The sequence below is a fragment of the Sminthopsis crassicaudata genome, chromosome 6 (genome assembly GCF_048593235.1).
Source record: "Sminthopsis crassicaudata isolate SCR6 chromosome 6, ASM4859323v1, whole genome shotgun sequence".
In the NCBI taxonomy this organism is placed as follows: Eukaryota; Metazoa; Chordata; class Mammalia; order Dasyuromorphia; family Dasyuridae; genus Sminthopsis; species Sminthopsis crassicaudata.
This window is the reverse complement of record NC_133622.1, coordinates 242,285,022-242,304,697: the sequence shown is the minus strand read 5'-3', so window position 1 is coordinate 242,304,697 and position 19,676 is coordinate 242,285,022. Positions and strand designations below refer to the sequence as shown.

At 31.9% G+C, this 19,676-nt stretch overlaps 1 protein-coding gene across 1 annotated transcript; it reads right to left on the bottom strand.

The window, feature by feature from the left end:
• Positions 1-2,482: 2,482 nt before the first annotated feature.
• On the bottom strand, positions 2,483-10,760 carry LOC141547515 (uncharacterized). Its single transcript, XM_074275911.1, is given in 4 exon segments — positions 2,483-2,587; positions 2,589-3,440; positions 9,139-9,234; positions 9,834-10,760. Coding segments are annotated over 4 exon segments (1,980 nt in total).
• Between the last annotated feature and the right edge of the window lie 8,916 nt (positions 10,761-19,676).

Below are 19,676 nucleotides of genomic sequence, written 5' to 3'. Positions count from 1 at the left end.
TTTTTTTTTTTTTTTAATTGTAATTGTAGGGACAATGGGAGTTGAAAAGTTGATTGAAATAGTGATGCCAAAAAAAAAAATGGACCACAGAAACACCTTTATTTTTAATAGAAAGAAGAGAAAAGAGGAAATATAGAAAGATAAGCAATAGTAAAACATGTATACAAAACATATATAGTTATACAAATATGTATAGCTATATATTTAAACAAAAAAGTAGTTTGAAATGAATATTCACAGATTCATATAAAAACCTCATATAAAACCTAATTATGCTCAATTTTGTGTAGATAAGATATTATTTTGGGTGTTTAAGTTCAAAATTTCAAAAAGCAAAAAACAAAAAATAAAATTAAAATGACATGTAGGAGACTCGCAATTGAATTTTAAAATTTGAGTATTAGAGAAGACCTTAGCAGTCATTTAATTGAACCTGTACACTACAGAATACAATTATCATGTCACCATATAGTGATGCATTATGTATTATGTATTCCAGCCTACAAGGTTGGACAAAAAGACTGTCTATAACATGCTCAAAAATTATTATCCATGCATTGTTTGAAGAACTCCATTGAAAAGGAAACTCAAAATTGCTAAGAAAACCAAAGCCCTTTTTGGATACCTTGGATTATAAGTATTGCCCATACTATTTCCATGTTTTTCTGTTAAGGTGGAGTATTTATATATATTTACTGTGGGTACAGATGTATGCATATTAAACTCTGCTTTCACCATTTCAGAAATGAGGTTTGTATGATACCCACTCCCTCTTCCTTTTCCTCAGAATTATTTTTATATTCTTAATGCTACAATTTTAAGAAATAAGTTCTTCCTTTCATCCTCTTTTTTATTCTAGTATATTATTTCTTTTACTTTCTCTTTTGTCCTTATAAAACACTTAGACCTAAATCAATCATTAATAAACCTCAATTTTTTTTCTGAATTCAACATCTCAACACAATTTTAAAATGTTAAGTTTCTATATTTCTGGTCACCATTAATCTATTAGCATTGCATTCAACTCATGTAATTAGTGCCTTTCTTGGAAGCAAAGTTTTGTTTTGTTGTTTTTTTTTTTGGTTTTGTTTTTTTGTTTTTGTTTTTGTTTTGTTTTTTTTTTTCCTTTCCTTTTTTACAATTCTAAATCTTTGCAGAATTTCAGTACATAATATTTGTCATTGCTTAATAAGTATTTGTTAATGATTTTAGTCATGTTTTGTTTCAAATTTCCTACTCAGCTCTGGTCTTTTAATTAAGGATCTTGAAAGTCTTCTACTTATGTAGATTTCTCTTCCTATCCCCCCATATGATTTAAATTCAGCTTTACAGTGTAAATTATTCTAAATCATAAGCATATAACATTTATTATATTATGTATGATATTTTGAATCTTGTATTATATTGTCCTCTGATTTTTTGTGTAAGATGTTAAATATAATCTTGCCTATAGGTTTTCTTTTTTTTTTTTTTTTTGGAGCTACTTCATTTTAGATATTTGTAGTCCTTTTTTCCTATAATATGGAAACTCTTGATATTCTTTATGACATTTCTGGTACTTTTTCTATTGGTGTTTCTTCCAGGAAGTAATTGGTGCTTGATATTCATCTTTATTTTGTCCTGTAGTTCTAAAAGATCTGTGTAATGTGCTGTTGTCTCCAGAAACTGCCAATCACTCTCTGGGAGGAGATCTGCTGTAATTAACTGCCATCAATTCTGACCTCGTGTAGAGATTCTTCTCTCCCTCCAGAGAGCCATGTCAGGTTTGGCCCAGACAAGACTCTCTATCTCTTGAGTGCCGCCCTCTTTTATCCTCCCAGAGAATGGGCATGGGATAACACAAGGGCTTCTGGGAAAAATTACTTCAACCAATGAACTTGCTCCTCCTAAGCATGTAAGCTCCCCCCCAGGAGTTCACAGAAGTAAAACTCCCAGTAAAGGCCAGAACTAGAGAATTGTTAAGTACCGATTTAGCACTTAATAAGAACCTAATATCTCACTATCTCATTAGCACTTAGTAAGAACCTAACAGATCTGTGTAAATTTCATTTTGATTTAATGAAACTTAGTGATAAGAGATCATTTATGAATCAATAGACTGAAACTATTTTTTAAAAATTAAAATTCATCATTTGAAAAGTATTATTAAATAATTTTCCTTCAAATTTTTCTAATTCAGTTTTTTATAAAATCACACATTTTTTAAAAAATCCTTTTTAATCTCTTTTTTATTCTAATTATTTTTTTCTGTCTCACAGAATTATTGATTTCTGATGGTCTCTTCTAGTTTTTATGGAATCTATTTTTTGGGCAAGGTTTATTTCTTTGTTTTATATTCAGTTCTCTTCATTTCCTCCTGGAATTTTTATTTTATTTTTAATCTCTTGCTTCATTTTTTCTACATATTCATGCATTTTTGACATTTTTTTGCTTTTATAATTAACTAGAAACCTTTTGTATATTAACAATAATAAAATGTAATTTATTTTCTTAGAGTTCTTTTCAAGGCAGCTTTCACCTCTGTATTTCTTAAACTGTAGATCAAAGGGTTGAGCATGGGAATCACAAGAGTGTAAAATACTGAATGAAGCTATCTTGTCTGTATCAAAGGAATGGCTAGACTTAGGCTGCAAATACATGAAGATTAGTGTCCCATAGAAAACAACTAACACAGTGAAATGAGACCCACAGGTAGAGAATGCTTTGCACCTTCCCTCAGCAGAATTCATCCTAAGGATGGCCACAAGAATAAATACATAGGAAACAAGAACAATCAAGAGAGAGGAAAATAGATTAAAAGCAGAAAGACTCAAAATAATTAGTTCTTTGTCACTGGTATTAGAACAAATCAGGGACAACATTGGGAGATTGTCACAGTAGAAATGCCTGATTACATTAGATCTACAAAAGGATGAATTAAAAATCTTAATAGCAATAAGTAGAGAAACACAGGTACTGTATAGGTAAGGGATAGCCACAAGTATCCAACACACTCTGTCTGACATGATAACTGTGTAGAGTAGGGGCTTATAGATAGCCACGTATCGGTCATAGGCCATGGCTGAAAGCACAAAAAGTTCACTGATGATCAAGGTAACAAAGACAAATAGTTGAATTGCACACCCGGTGTAGGAAATTATATTTTTATCCATTATAAAACTGACCAACATTTTGGGGCCAATGGCTGTGGAGTAACCAAGATCAATGAGAGACAGGTGCCTAAGGAAAAAATACATGGGGGTTTGCAGATGGGAATCAATCTTAGTCAGGATGATCATGCCAAGATTTGCCATCACTGTGACAGAATAGATGAAAAGAAACACCAGGAAGAGAGGTATTTGTAATTCTGGAAGATCTGTGATACCCATGAAAATGAATCCAAACACTTCGCTCATTGCAGTTTCATTCACTCCTTCAGCTCTTTGGTCTAAAGATATATCCTGGGGGGGGAAATGAAGTATACTTCCTTAAGTATATATCTTTATCATAGCTTTTAAATTTTGCATTACATTTTATATATATAATCTTGGTGTCTGTGGAAATTATGATAAACAGATGAAATTAATAATACTAATGAAGACTTTGAAACCAAATTATAGAATTCAAGAACTTCTTTCCTCCTATCCCCAATATATGACAACAAGATTTTCCATAAGCAGTTCTGCTTTATATAATTAATATGTCATGTAGTTCTTTACCCCCAAGAAATGGAACAAGTTGAAAATGTGAATACCTTCAAAGAAACTTCCATCATTGAATTGGAGAAAGGATCATATTTTACATTGAGGAAATGTTAAATTTTGTTAATATCTACAGATTCCTAATGTGACCTCTCAAAGACCTGAAAAAAAAAAACAACTATAAAATAAAATATAAACTTCATTTCTTATAGCTTCTTCTTAGTACTTTTTTTACTCCCTGAATTATAAAAATCAATCCAGTTTTATGATTTTTTGTTGTTCTTGTTTTTTATTAAATTCCCACCATTTTCAAAGACATAAAGTCATGTTAAAGATATTTACTTTTTTAATGAAAATGTCCCATTGTGGGGTAGCTAGATGGTACAGGGGAGAGAGCACTGGCCCTGAAGTCAGGAGGACTTGAATTCAATTCTATCCTCAAACATTTAATAGCTGTGTGAACCTGGGCAAGTCACTAAACCCCACATGCCTCACGAAGAAATCAAGGAAAAAAAAAAGAAAATTAATTGAAGAATGACCCAAAGTCGTATGGAGTTGTATACATTAGTGACCATTCTTTACTGGTTCACACCCCCCTCCCTTACTTATAAGAATTCTTGACCATGATTGCATGTATTTTTATTTTGTTTTGTTTTTTAATTAATTCAATGATGAAGGACCAAATGTTCTTGTATGACATTTGAATGAAGATTTTGGAGGCTTACTATTAAGATATATTTATATGCTAGTTGTTTGATCCTTTGAAATCCCATGACTACTTAGAGCCATGGGTAGATCTCTAACATTGAATGGTGTGGAGTAGCTATTAACTTCTATTCCAAGAAAAAGTAGTTGGTATTTCCTAGAGTGATTAAAATGCCAAATTGAAAGTGATAAATTAGCAAATTCATCAATCAAAAATATTTTTAAATGAGTAAATGATTTAATGGATGATTCAATAAATAAAAATATAAAAATAAATAAAAATTGAGATGTTCCATAACAAGTGTACCACTGTTTCTTGGGGGAAATATTAATTTGAAGGCTTTAGAAAAGTAAAAGAATCATATACCCTTAGTAATTCATGGACTTGGAGCTGGTCATCTAGGCAACTAGCATCTGCTTCCCACATGAACTGAATAAAGCTGAGGGATTTGCTAACATACAGAATGAAGACTGACAGATATGAGAGGACAGTAAGGAAAGGGAATTATGATGATTTTTTTTTATTTTAATGAGAGACAAAATAATCCTCTCTGAAACTTGTCCTTACCAAAAAAAAAAAAAAAAAAAAAAAAAAAGGAAATAAAAATAAAGTAATTCTATTTGGAAGTTTAAGATTTTTAGAGGCAGTATAGGACATGATGATAATTCTACATTGAGGTGGCCATTTCAAGAAGTTTTTAAAATTGGGTCATTCTGAACCTTAGCCAACTTGGGTAATCATTGAATATACACTTCCCTCATTTCCAGTGCAGAGGAAGTACTCCAGCAAAGCCCTTATACTTTGTGAGATTTGTATGTTTAAAACAAAAAGTTTTGGCTTACAGATCATGTAGAAAGTCCTGTTCACTCTGTCCTGTTCTCCAACTCTGGCCCTGTGTAAAAATCTCTATCTACATTCATATGAGTATCCAATAGTCTCTTACATGAATTTTATCACAAATGTTAACAATGCACTTGCTTTGGTTTCTGGTACATCAAAGATTTGCCAAAAATAATTAAAAGATATGGTTTGCCTTCTAGTTTAACATTTTCAGTAATCAAATTACAAAATATTCCTACCTAAATATCCTGATGCCTTCTGAAGTTAGAAGGGGTTAATTTTATTTCTATAATAATGATGCATCATCATCATCATCATCATCATCATCATCATCATCATCATCATCGATTCTATTTGTGGAACTTCTTTCAGATGCACAAAAAAAATAATTTATTTTATTATCTAAATCAACTTTGATAGATTCTATAATGTTCATCATTTTACATATAATTTTTTTTACAGATTTTACAGACATTCGTAAAACTTAAGATGATAGGCAAAACACTGATCAAGGAAACTAAGATTAGATGGCCCCACTCATAGAAAGAAAACCAAAAAAAAAGAGTAAAATTGAGTAAATCTAGGATGGAGAGTGTGACTAGGAAGGTATGATAAAGAGTGGGGGATGCTTTAAAGTTGTCAAAAAAGAAGAATGAGAAAACATTCTATTTCTCTATAAAAGGATTTTTAATGGCCATGAGGAGGGCACATATTTGCTTTTTAAACATTTCAAAACATCTGGTTTTGCCAATCAGAAAAATTGTTATTCCTATAAAGAATTTGAAAAAAGTCAATCCCATTGGAAAGCACACAATTGCATTTTATATGGCTTGTATTTCTTTTGAAGCTTATACAACAAATTCATCTTATTTGTTTAAAAGCTTCTCTAATATCAACCTCTAGACTTATTTTCTTCTCTGTATTTTTCCTTAATGCAACAATGAAGTAAAAATTTCTTTGTCAAATATAATTAAACTATGCATTATCTTTGATGTTCACCATATGAAGTATATAGTTTATTCTCTAACATATTTTAACATTTAGAATTGGAGTAGGTAAATGTGCCAAAGAATGTATCTAAAAGATCGTGACGTAGGAGAGATGTCAAATTATACATTGGATACCAGAAAGAGCCTTTTGTATCTAAAAGATCATGAAGTAGGAGAGATATCAAAGTATACATTCAATATTAGAAAGAGCCTCTGAGGTATCTGAGTTCAATCTCTTTTTTATAAATGAAGAAAGTAAATTTGAGAGAAGGGTCAAAAAGTTACCAAGTGTTTTGAGGTAAATTTGAATTCAGGCCTTTATAAATCAAAGTCTAGGACCACTATGTTGCAACTCATTCATTACTCATCCACTGGCTTTTATCTTATATCCTTTTCACTGTTTCTGGGAACCCTCATAGTGGGAACAATTCTTGGATTGAGGTGACACTTGAATATGTGCCATTTCACTAAAAACTATATTGTTTGTTGCATCAAACTTCTACATTTCTGTGCAGTAGTTGCAGATCTGGTGAATCTGGAGACTTTAGTGATCTCTTCTATTGTCCTATAACTGAATCTAGGAAGCTTGTTGAATTCTTAATATTAAAGGCCTAATATGATGACAAAGACTAAAGTTATTTCTCGCCTTGAATTTCACATCTGGTTCTGGCTTGATAATATTGTTCCTTCTGCCAGCTGGTCAAAGAAGAATTTATAGATTTCTAGGTCCTTTTGAGGCATTATCCCTGAAGTATACAAGAGTTTTAATGACTTCTATATTATCACCTCGGGGAGGTTGCCAGGTAGTTGCAATCATAATCTGGATTAATATATAAATTCCTACCTTATCCCAAGAGCTATTAGACAATTATCATACAAAAGGAGACATACTGACCTTTATACATGATAATATTCTAAACTTTAATTTTCCAACAGATATGATTTCCTGTTTCATACAAATAATTTTTAGGAGTCAAGAACAGATGCTCTGCATTTTATTTTTATGTATTTGAGAATTTTATGATCCATTGTTACTCCAGCAATCAAATACATTAACTTGTAGTGTGCTGTTGTCTCCAGAAGCTGCTGATGGTTCTCTGGGAGGAGATCTGCTGTGTCATCTCAAATATCTCAGACAGATTCTTCTTCCTGTAGAGAACCATTGTCTCCAGGCAGTTGCCCTTAACTCTTGTCCAGAGAAGTGACTTCCCTTCCTGCAGAGAGCCCCATCAAGCCTGATGTAGAGTAGAGACTTCTCCTATCTCTGGAGTGATGTCCTCTTTTATCCTCCCAGAGAATGGGCATGGGATAATGCAAGGGCTTCTGGGAAGAACCACTTCAACCAATGAGCTTGCTCCTCCCAAGCACACAAGCTCTTCCTTAGGAATTCACAAGTCAAACTACCAGGAAAGGCCAGAACTGGAGAATTGTTAAATACCGACTTAGCACTTAGTAAGAACCTAATATCTCATTATCTCATTAGCACTTAGTAAGAACCTAACATTAACTGAATTTCAAATTAGAAAAATAATGAATTTAAGGAAGAATTCAAGGATAACATAATGTTTTTTGTTTGTTTGTTTGTTTTTTTAATTGCTAAGAATGACAGAAGATATACAGGGAGTCTTGATGTGGGTTCTTTACCACACAGAGTTATTTCTTCTTTCATTACCATGTCCATAAAAAAATCTATCAAATACTTCAATACGTAAATCTAAGCAAATGGGAATGATACATTTAATTACTTAAATAAGAGACCACATTAGGAGCTATTTTTCTATACTAAAATCCATAAATTCAACTTATTGAAGAGAAAAATGCTTGCAACATATATATTGTACTGGTCACATTGTCTTTCCCTAAATCCTTCTATTTGGTGTTCTTCCATTTCAAATTAATAAATGAAAAAATGACTATATAATCTAGGAAAAAGATCTAGTCAAAATCATAACTGCATCAGATGTATAAGTATAATTTTGTGGGAACCCTTATCCATCCTGTCTGACTCTTAACTAATGACCATAAAGGACTGGGCTAGCCAAATTGGAGTTAATCCATTAAAAGATACTGGATATATGCTTTCAACAAGCTTGTGATGGTTTCATAATGATGTTGTGGCATTATAATTCCCACTCTACTTTCAAATTCTAGTATTTTTGTTCTGTTCTTTATCTACAACTTATCTTGTTTATAGTTGGTTTGTAATACTGGTTTAAATATATCTCCAATTAAAAGTGAGCTTAAGATCAACGAGAGTCTTTCTTTTTATTTCCCAAAATTAGTTCAGAACCTGGTTCATAATGGACTCTTAATAAATGCTTATTTACAAGCAAAAAAAAAAAGGGTCAAAATAACATTTACTTCTTTTTTTTTTATTAAAAATTTTTATTTTTCAAAACACATGCACGGACAATTATACAACATTAGCCCTTGCAAAACCTTGTGTTCTAATTTCCCCTCCCTTCCCCCATGCCCTCCCCTAGATGGCAAAAGTTCATTATATGTTAAACATGGTAGAAATACATGTTAAATCTAATATATGCATACATATTTATATAATTATTGTGCCATACAAGAAAGATCAAATCAAACCAGTTAAAAAAAGAGAAGCAAAATAAAATTCAAACAACAAAAATAGTGAAAATGCTATAACATTTACTTCTAATTATAATATTAATAGGCATTTGAATAAACTTGGATCACTAGATCATTCAACAAAATTATATATATATATGTTATATATGTGTATATATTATATATGTGTGTACATATATTATATGTGTATATATGCATATAAATTATAAATGTGTGTATATATGTATATATAATATATGTGTGTATATATTATATATTAGATATATATATGTATTATATGTGTGTATACATTATATATAGTATATATGTTTGTATACAAGTATATAACTATGTATGTATATATGTATATAAGTATATAGGTATATATGTGTGTATATGTATATATATATATACTTTTAAGGAAACTCATTAAACTTAAATTCTCCTATCAGGATAATAGTACACATACAGCTACACATACAGCTCCTATTCTTCTACTTGTACTCCTGTGTCATCTTAGAAACATTTAGTTCAATAGGAAGTTTTTTAAAATGTCCCAAGAAATTAAGATGAAATTCTTGGTCCTCCATTTTGTAGGTTCTACATTTAAGTTATCCAATTTTACTTGATTCTAGGGTCTTATCTGCTTTTGATCCCTAAACTTATTTTCTCCTTCCTAATTTACCTTTCTATTTGTACCTTCCTTTCAAATTATTACTGACAGATATCAAATACACAGCCCTCTTTGGATTGCTGGCTGAATAAAATTAAACATAATTGGTAAATTTGGAATAAAATAAATAATGTTAATATATGGTTTTTAAAATCAAAATCAAAGATCAAAGATCTTTATTTGAATTCAACACCCATGTATATTCATTTTGAATTATTAAACTCACTTATTCTCATCTAACATTTTATATTTCTGGTCATTTATAGATTTCCCCATTATATAATGGTTCCTGTTTAGCCTATGCATTTTGTGGTTTACTTGTATATTTATTTAGTTATATATTTTTAAATTTATGTGATTTTAAAAGTTTGGCAAGGGTTGGTGAGAATTCTCTTCAGAGCCTCCTTCACATCCTTGTTCCTTAGGCTATAGATCATAGGATTCAGCATGGGGATCACTAGTGTATAAAACACTGAAGCCATTTTATCAGTATCTAAGGAATGGTTTGATTGCGGTTGTAAATACATGAAAAGGAGTGTCCCATAGAAAACAGTGACAGCTGTCATGTGAGAGGCACAGGTGGAGAAAGCTTTTTTTCTCCCTTCTGCTGAACGTATTCTCAAGATGGCCAAAATGATGAAAAAGTAGGACACAGTGACTATAATAATTGAAAAGGAGAGATTTATTCCTGAAAAAGTGAAGACTGCTGTTTCAGGGATGTAGATGTCAGAGCAGGATAATGCTAACAAAGGAACATTATCACAGTAAAAATGATTAATGACATTGGAAGAACAGTAAGACATTGAGAAAACACAGGATGTTACAGTCACTGCTGTAATTAAACTGTAAATATATGTAAGAACAACAAGTAGAATGCAAACCTTCCGTGACACCACAACCATGTATAATAGAGGATTACAAATAGCCACATAGCGGTCATAGGCCATTGCAGCCAACATGAAAATCTCAGCAACAATGAACACTATGAAGCCTCCGTGCTGGATTATACATCCATAGTAGGAAATGGTTTTCTTCTCCACCAAGAAATTAACCAGCATCTTGGGAGCAATGACAGTGGAATTGCCAAGATTGATGATTGCCAAGTGTCTGAGGAAAAAGTACATGGGAGTTTGAAGTCGAGAATCTATACTAGTGAGTGTGATGATTCCCACATTTCCAGTCACAGTCACTCCATAAATTGCAAAGAAGATGAAGAAGAGGGGAAGTTGAAGCTCTTGTCGCTCTGAGACTCCAATGAGAATGAATGTGGTCATGTGGGAGAGATTTGCTGAAATCATTTATTCTTCTGGTTTCATCTGTCATGGGGAAAATGGGAAGACAGGTTAGAGGGCTTAAGATGAGTTTTGTAGAACAGACATTTTGAGTAAACAATGATGTCCTTGCACATTTTAGTTTATTACTGTTAAATATTTAGAGAAACCTGTCTTAGATTTGGAGAGATATTTTACATGAATACTCAACTAAGTTTAATAAGGCAAAAGAGCTAGCTTTGGGAAGAGTTAGGAATCTTTTAATCATGATAATTTATGATAATAGAATAAGTTTCTGCAATGCAATATGAAGAGAGGGGTTCCAACCTTACTCTGCTGCATAGCTGAGAAGGGACCTTTTACAATATCCCTAGAATTCAGGTTCCTTATTAATTCAAAAAATAGTCATTTCACTAAGTAATTGCTAACCTCCCTTTCAGTTTTGGATTTATGGCACTAAAGAATTAAAATACATAATTGTGTAGTTTAAAATTTTCAATCTTGTATTTCATTGATATTACTCAAAACAATATTACAAAAGTGTTTAATTTATAGAAAATACTCAGCAAGTATTTGTTGGAGTATTTGTCTAATACTTTATAGTACTTTAGGATATTGTTCGTCCCCTTTTTAATCTGCTCTTTTTATCTGCACTTTGCTAATTATCTCAGATTTATCTTGCATTGTTTTTAGCTAGTTGCTTGCATGTTGTTTTTCTGTGATTTCCATGGGAACAAGGACTTTCTATTTCTCATAATTAGCACAGTATCTGACACATAGTAAATATTTAATAAATATTTATTGATTGAGAAATCCTTTTCTGACAAAATCAGTGATCATTTTCAGAAACTCTCATAATTCTGTTTGGAAGACAACTGTTTTATTGGGAAAAAACAATACATCAACCTTGATATTTTGGGAATATAAGTTATGTAGTAGCAAATATTAATTGGATAGAAGCACCAAGAGTATAATAAATCTTAAGAGTTAATTACTAAAAAATTATTTTTAAAATCAAATGATCACAAATACCATTTTTCTCTTCTCTCATCAAATCTCAAATTTGTGTTCAGTTCTAGGTACAAAGCTTATGAAAGCAAGTTGGATATATGAAAAATAATAGTGATATCAAGGACAATTGAAATGACCATAGAAAGATTAATCAAGGAAATGAAAAATGATTAAATTGGAGAAGAAAAGACTTATAATGTAGTGGGAGAAAAATAGCTATCTTTTAACATTTAAAGGACTATAACTTATGGGACCAAAATCTCCAAACTACAATAAGAAAAATAAGCAGAGCTCCAAGGCAATAGCACTTTATTAAGGATACTTTTCTCTCTAATGAACTGGATCTCAGATCAAATCTCAAGTATCCCTGGTCCCTTAAACCTTACTTCTATAGCATTTAGTACCTAGACATGCAGAAGAGGCAAACTAAATTGCAAAATCTTATTGTTTGATAGACTTCTCTTTTGATCTTCTAAAAGGGGTGACAATGATGTTTTAGTATGGGGTTAGTGGGTTGGGGGAAGCAGGAATCATCTCCACTGAGTTGTCTGAAGATGAGCTCCTCCTCATGTTGGAAAAAAGAAAATGGGTTGGAGCTAAATAAATAAACAAAAAATAAATAGATAAATGAATGAACGAGTAAATAAACAAAAAAAATAGACAGATAGATTAATGAATTGTGATGCTTTCTAAATCATGTCAAAATTTCCCACCCATGCTGGGTTTGGTCATGACAATTGAGCAAAATGGGATGGAGCTATCTTTGCCAGAATCCTTGCCATTAAATAGGTGTACTTCCTAATTGCTAAATAAGTGGAAAACAGTGAATTAACAATATAAATCTTGAGACCTACTATAAGAAATTATCTATATTGTCATAGTCTCTTTACACAAAATATTTATCAATATGCTATTTTTGTTTTGTTGTTATAGGGCTAAACTAATACTTTCTAATATTGTTAATCTGCATGTAATCACACTGAACTGATTAATGGTTATTGGAATAAAATGAGGATCTGAATGAATCATTTCTCTCATTTTGAGAGAAGAGATACAATTTATTCTATTTGGACAATAAGAATAAAATAAAAATAATGATGAGGGGACAGAAAATCAAATTTCCATAAAATTAAAGGAAAGCAATATAAAACAATGCAACTGCGTAAAAGCGGGTTGGTCTATCTTGAGAGGCTGGGAGTTCACCATCACTGGAGTTTGTCAGATGGAGGATGCTGGTGAGAAAATATTTAAATTATGAATTTACAGAAATACTTTTAAGAGAAGAGTAAATTTTGAACCTATGTAAATGAATGACTGATAGAAAGGAAGAACAGTTGAGAGTGTGACAACATATGGGTTCAATGTAGTTCTAAAAAATAATAAATAAATTGATAAAAAAATAATTCTGGGTTTTCTTTGCACCAGGGTCATTCTTTTTAAGTATGAGATGCTTTCTCTCTAGCCTTAATGAAGTCAGTTCTTGATAAAGGAAGTGACTTAGGAAGACATGTATTTAATTTTCATGGAAGAGATAAGGGTATATATCCTCACAAAGAACATTATCCCTAATTGAGAGCACCCTGTGAGGTACTGGGCTCCCTTTCTCTGGAGTTCTTCAAATTTGTGGATTACTTAAGCTATTTATAGGCAGATGCTGGATCAGACACCAGTTGGTGAAAATATCTTTCATAGTCCTTTCAAGTGAGATTCTTTGCTGTCACTTCCAATTTTAATATGTGTAGGAATTAAGAGGTGATGCAATAAATAATAACAAACAATGCTGGCCAGTAAAATCCGTCTGTGAAGTCTGTCAAATCAAGCTGCTGTGTTAACCTCATCTCATGTTTTAACCATTATGCCTACTGTAGGATTCTGCATTGTATTTTTTTTTTCTTTTTCTTTCTATTTTTTTTTATACATGCACATTTCTAGTTTTTATATATTTCTATATAAATCATGATGAGAGAGAAAAGTCAGAACAAAGAGAAAAACTACAAAGGAAAATTTTTTAAAAATTAAAGAAAAAATAAAATGAACATAGCAGGTATGGTTATATATTCAGTCTCCATAGTTTGCTCTCTGGATGTAGATGGTGTTCTCTATCCAAAATTTATTAGGATATTGAAGCACTGAATCGATGAGAAAAAACAAATCTATCAAAGTTGATCATCTCTGCATTGGTTTTCTACCTTAAAGTACAGCAGAAATATGAGCTATTTTATCTAACATAGCTCTCATAATTCCTTTGATTCTATTCAGAGATGTTTCAATAATCATAATTTATATATATTTTAAGCAAGAAAAAGTCCCACAATTCAGACAAACAAGTTTAGGTTTTTAAGACAATTAATGGTCAGACATAAAAATATACACTTGTAGTTCCTGCTGCTGAATAGAATTGAGAGTAGAGTTCTGAGCTTAGATGGGATTAAAGCTGATCAGGTAACTTTACTATTTTTCACCAATACAAGGAACTCTCAAAAACATGAGAAATGAAGCAATCTCAGTCAGATATGGAATAGGTAATAATAGCTCCTGGGAAGAGGGATTGACTCATGAGTAGCCATGGCACATTCAGTCTGGGAAAGTGATGCAAATCAAGCCTTAGAAAAATACATTTGATACTCCCCAAACTAATCTATTTATTTAGTGCTATACCAATCAGACTCCCAAGAAACTATTTTAATGACCTAGAAAAAATAACAACAAAATTCATATGGAAGAATAAAAGGTCGAGAATTGCAAGGGAACTAATGAAAAAAAAGTCAGAGGAAGGTGGTCTAAGTGTACCTGATCTAAAGCTATATTATATAGCAGCAGTCACCATAACCATCTGGTATTGGCTAAGAAATAGAACGGTAGATCAGTGGAACAGATTAGATACAAAGGACAAAAAAGGGTACATCTATAGCAATCTAATCTTTGACAAACCCAAAGATACCAACATTAGGGACAAAAATTCATTATTTCGGAAAAAACTGTTGGGAAAACTGGAAATTAGTATGGCAGAAATTTGATATGGATCCACACTTAACACCATATACCAAGATAAGATCAAAATGGGTCCATGATTTAGGCATAAAGAATGAGATCATAAATAGATTAGAGGAACAGAGAATAGTCTACCTCTCAGACCTATGGAGGAGGAAGGAATTTATGACCAGAGGAGAATTAGAGATCATTATTGATCACAAAATAGAAGAGTTTGCTAATACTAATGCAAACAAGATTAGAAGGGAAGTAACAAATTGGGAAAATATTTTTAAAAGTAAAGGTTCTGACAAAGGTCTCATTTCCAAAATATATAGAGAACTGACCCTGATTTATAGGAAACCAAACCATTCTCCAATTGACAAATGGTCAAAGGATATGAACAGACAATTCTCAGATGATGAACTTGAAACTATTTCCACTCATATGAAAGAGTGTTCTAAATCACTACTGATCAGAGAAATGCAAATTAAGACAACTCTGTGATATCATTACACACCTGTCAGATTGGCTAAAATGACAGAACAAATAATGATGAATGTTGGAGGGGATGTGGGAAAACTGGGACACTGATACATTGTTGGTGGAGTTGTGAAAGAATCCAGCCATTCTGGAGAGCAATTTGGAACCATGCCCAAAAAGTTGTCAAACTGTGCATACCCTTTGACCCAGCATTGCTGTTATTGGGATTATATCCCAAAGAAATACTAAAGAGTGGAAAGGGACCTGTATGTGCCAAAATGTTTGTGGCAGCTCTTTTTGTTGTAGCTAGAAATTGAAGTTGAATGGATGTCCATCAATTGGAGAATGGTTGGGTAAATTGTGCTATATGAAGGTTATGGAATATTATTGCTCTGTAAGAAATGACCAGCAGGAGGAATACAGAGAGGCTTGGAGAGACTTACATCAACTGATGCTGAGTGAAATGAGCAGAACCAGAAGATCACTATACATTTCAACAACAATACTGTATGAGGATGTATTCTGATGGAAGTGGAAATCTTCAACATAAAGAAGATCCAACTCACTTCCAGTTGATCAATGATGGACAGAAATAACTATACCCAGAGAAGGAACACTGGGAAGCGAATGTAAATTGTTAGCACTACTGTCTATCTACCCAGGTTACTTATACCTTCGGAAGCTAATAATTAATGTGCAACAAGAAAAAGGTATCTACACACATATATTGTATCTAGGGTATATTGTAACACATGTAAAATGTATGGGATTACCTGCCATCAAGGGGAGGGAGTGGAGGGAGGCAGGGGATAATTTGGAAAAATGAATAAAAAAATAATAATTAAAAAAAGAAAAAAAAAGAAAAATACATTTGATATGGATCTATACAGTATATATAAGCATGCAAAAGCTTAACCCTCTCAAGCTTTTCTCTAATGATATGTTCCAAATAGATTTTTTTTATCATTTTAAAGGAAATGAACCTCTTCCTGCATTATCAAAGGGCCTTCATAGATTCTAGGAAGAAAAAAAAAAGAAAGAATGAAAGAAGGAAAAAGAGGAGGAAGGGATGAAGGAATAGAGAGAGGGATGGAGAAAAGAAATAAGAAGGGACAGAGGGAGGTATGGGAAAAGGAAGGAAGGACAAAGGAGAAGTATACAAAGGGAGAGGAGAAAGGAAGAAAAGGAAGAAAGAAGAGAGAAAATTAGAACCAAGGGAGAGATGAAGCAAAGAAGGGAAGGAGAGAGAAACAGGGAGTTGAAAGAAGCAAAGCAGAAAGGAAGGGAAGGGAGAGAAGAAAAAGAAGAGGAAAACTAAACTCAACCATTTTGGTGTTACTAACCAATCAGTATTACATTCAAGAAATCAAAATGGTGAAGTGGGTTTGATTGGATTTATTTCAAAGCTCATCAACTTCAACTCTATCAGTATGGCTAAAACAATCACCACAATTGAAACAGGTGTAGACTTTTTTACATATTGCACACATGAAATGATGCTAATTGCAATCATTGATGATACCAGCCAAAGAAGTTGTAGGAACTGATTATTTAGCAGAAGTTCAGTAGAAATAAAGACCCATGCAAAAAGAAAAAAAAATCCTTTGGAAATGGAGGGAAAATGATAATTTCTCTCTAATCCTATGTTTACTATCATATTTTCAGGAAACATCCTGGCAAACTATTCCCACACTAATCCTTTAATCTACTTCAAAGGTCTTGTTTCCAAGGATTTTCTGCCACAATATGAAGACTAGGTCCATTGCCTTATATGTTTATTGTGGATTTGAGTTTTAAAAGTAAGTTTTGTTACTTACTCTGAACCCAAATCACTTAATAGGATGTGATCATCTTTTCTTTATCACTTTGATATATATTATTTTTCTTCTCCTCTCAACAAGTCTATCTGCTGTATTTAGAAATAATTTGTAATAAATCACATTGTTGTTAAAACTTGCCAAACAATGTTTTGGCAGAGAATGAGAGAACCATTATAATTGCATACCTTAAACTACCCTATGTTGTTATCCATCACTATGAGCAAATCTACCTGGTTATTCAAACATCCATGAAAAATTCACCCCCTTGGTCATTAGAACATCAGACAACTTCTAGTGTTCCCTATCTCTGTGACATCTAATATCAAATATATATATATATATATATATATATGTGTGTGTGTGTGTGTGTATACATACATATATATATGTATATATATATATGTGTGTGTGTGTGTATACATACATATATATATATATATGTGTATATATATATATGAGAATGATATTTTCAGAAGTTAATCTCCTAGGTTGTAGGAAGAAATATTTTAGTTCAAATGTTTTTGAAATTCCTATGATCACACGCTGAGATGGTTTCAAAAGAAAAAAAAAAAAAACTATAACAAAATGATCTGCTCCTACTGATGAATGATTTATCTTGAAGTGCTTTATCTTGATTTTGCTTTCTTTCCAAACATATCAATTCACTAGATAGAGTACTAATATTTTAAATAAGATATGTGTATGAATTAAGGAACTCTGTACAGCAGTGGAAAAATAGCTTAACATGTAAACTAGTTAAAGCTTACAAGCTACCTTCTAAATTTTAGGTTCATAATTACATTCCTACAAAAGGACTTGAATGATACTCTTTTCATGAGCTTATTTAAACTTCACAGAGACAAAAACATCATTTTAGCCTTTGGTATAAATGCTAGCTATCCGTGTAATATAAAGTTAGATTGAGTAGTATAATAAAGGTTGCTCAGATTTTGTTCATGTTGATTTGTTGAGGCGAAAAAAGAGAATCAAAACCATTCAAAGAGTGACTTACCTATGGATGAGAAATTGGTGCCTTGTACTAAGATGACTCAGCCTCATGGATTTTTTCCATGGAATTTTTCTTGTTCCTTAAATTTTGGAAGACTTTTGATGTATGACAAACTTTCAGTCTCTAGCATCAGATACCACACTAAAAAAATCCCAATACAGGCTACTTCCACAAGGGAGCAAGGGCACTTTGGGGACTAATTACTAAGATATCCTTTCCATATAAATTTGGCCCTCAAGTGGATTAATGGAAAAAAATGTGATTTAGAGTTGTTACTTTTACATGTAAACTATTCTTGTAAAAGATTGTCAAAGATTATTTTTAGCATATAAAGAAAATATGGCACATTCATCAAAGTTGGTCAATTGATCCCATGTACCCTTGTATAGTTGGTCTAACAGTGGCTATTCCTTATTGATTTCCACTGCTACCTTTCTTTTGTTCCTTGCCTTTGCTCCTTTCTTTATCTTTACTGCAAACCACCCGAATTTTATCTCTGAAATTTAGTCATCAATAAATTAATCATTTCAAATTCAGAATATGTTTAGATTTTATCCAATATCAAAGCCACGTTTCTTTGGTCATGGTTACATGATCCAACTACTATGACATATATTAATTAACCAATAACCAATTATCATATCATTGGTGAATAATGATAGGTCATAAAGTATATGAGCAGAAAGAATTAAAATAATTATATTGGCAATGAAATTACATTTTAATCAGGCAATGTACATCTATTCATTCATTTATTCAGAAAATATTTATTAAATTCTTGTGTATAGATAGTGCTAGTCATAAGTAAGATCTTCAGGAAAACATAAACTTATTTTCATTTATAAAACAGATTTGTACTGACAGTTGAATTGAAAAATTGCAAACAATGCTTATAATTTGTATATGGCAAGATATGTATTTAGGTTGAATATAAGGTAGAGATCTTTAGTTCTATTTTTTTAATTAACTATTTCCATATAATTAGTTTGTTTTGTAATCCTTTATATTTTATGCTATATGTTTAAAATAATTTTTCAAAGAAGGCATCTATTATAGACTCTAGGAGAGTGCTAAAAGTGTTCATGAAACATTGTTCAGAGTTACTTATGGATGATATTCAAGATATGAATATTTATATTACAATATAACAGACAGGACTAAAATGGGACTCTGTGTCTGAGATGTTGCCAAATAAAACTTGAACAAGAAAATCTCTTTTGCATAGATGACTTGGAATTCCTTTGGCAGAAATGACACTAATTACTTCTCCCTTGTTGACTTACTTCCTTTATGCCTTTGGATTCCCCTTAGTGTCTTGTTCTGTTCACTACAGGAAACATATCTAGGAATGTTAAATTTTGATTTAGGAAATCTCAAGGGACTAATTTGTCATTGTAATTGATGGTCTTAATAGCTTGGGGTTCCCTGACATGTACAATAATAACAGGTAATGCATGAATCTAATATTCTTCTATAATCTTATTCTAGGCATTCCCCCATTTGATGCCAATTTCCCTCTTCTCCAATAACTAATAGCATCATGTGCATGTTTGTCCCGAACCTATGATGAATAACATTTTGGCATGGACTAATTTTCTTTGATGGCTGTAGTATAATAATCTAGTTTCTTTCTTTGTTATAAGGAAAGGT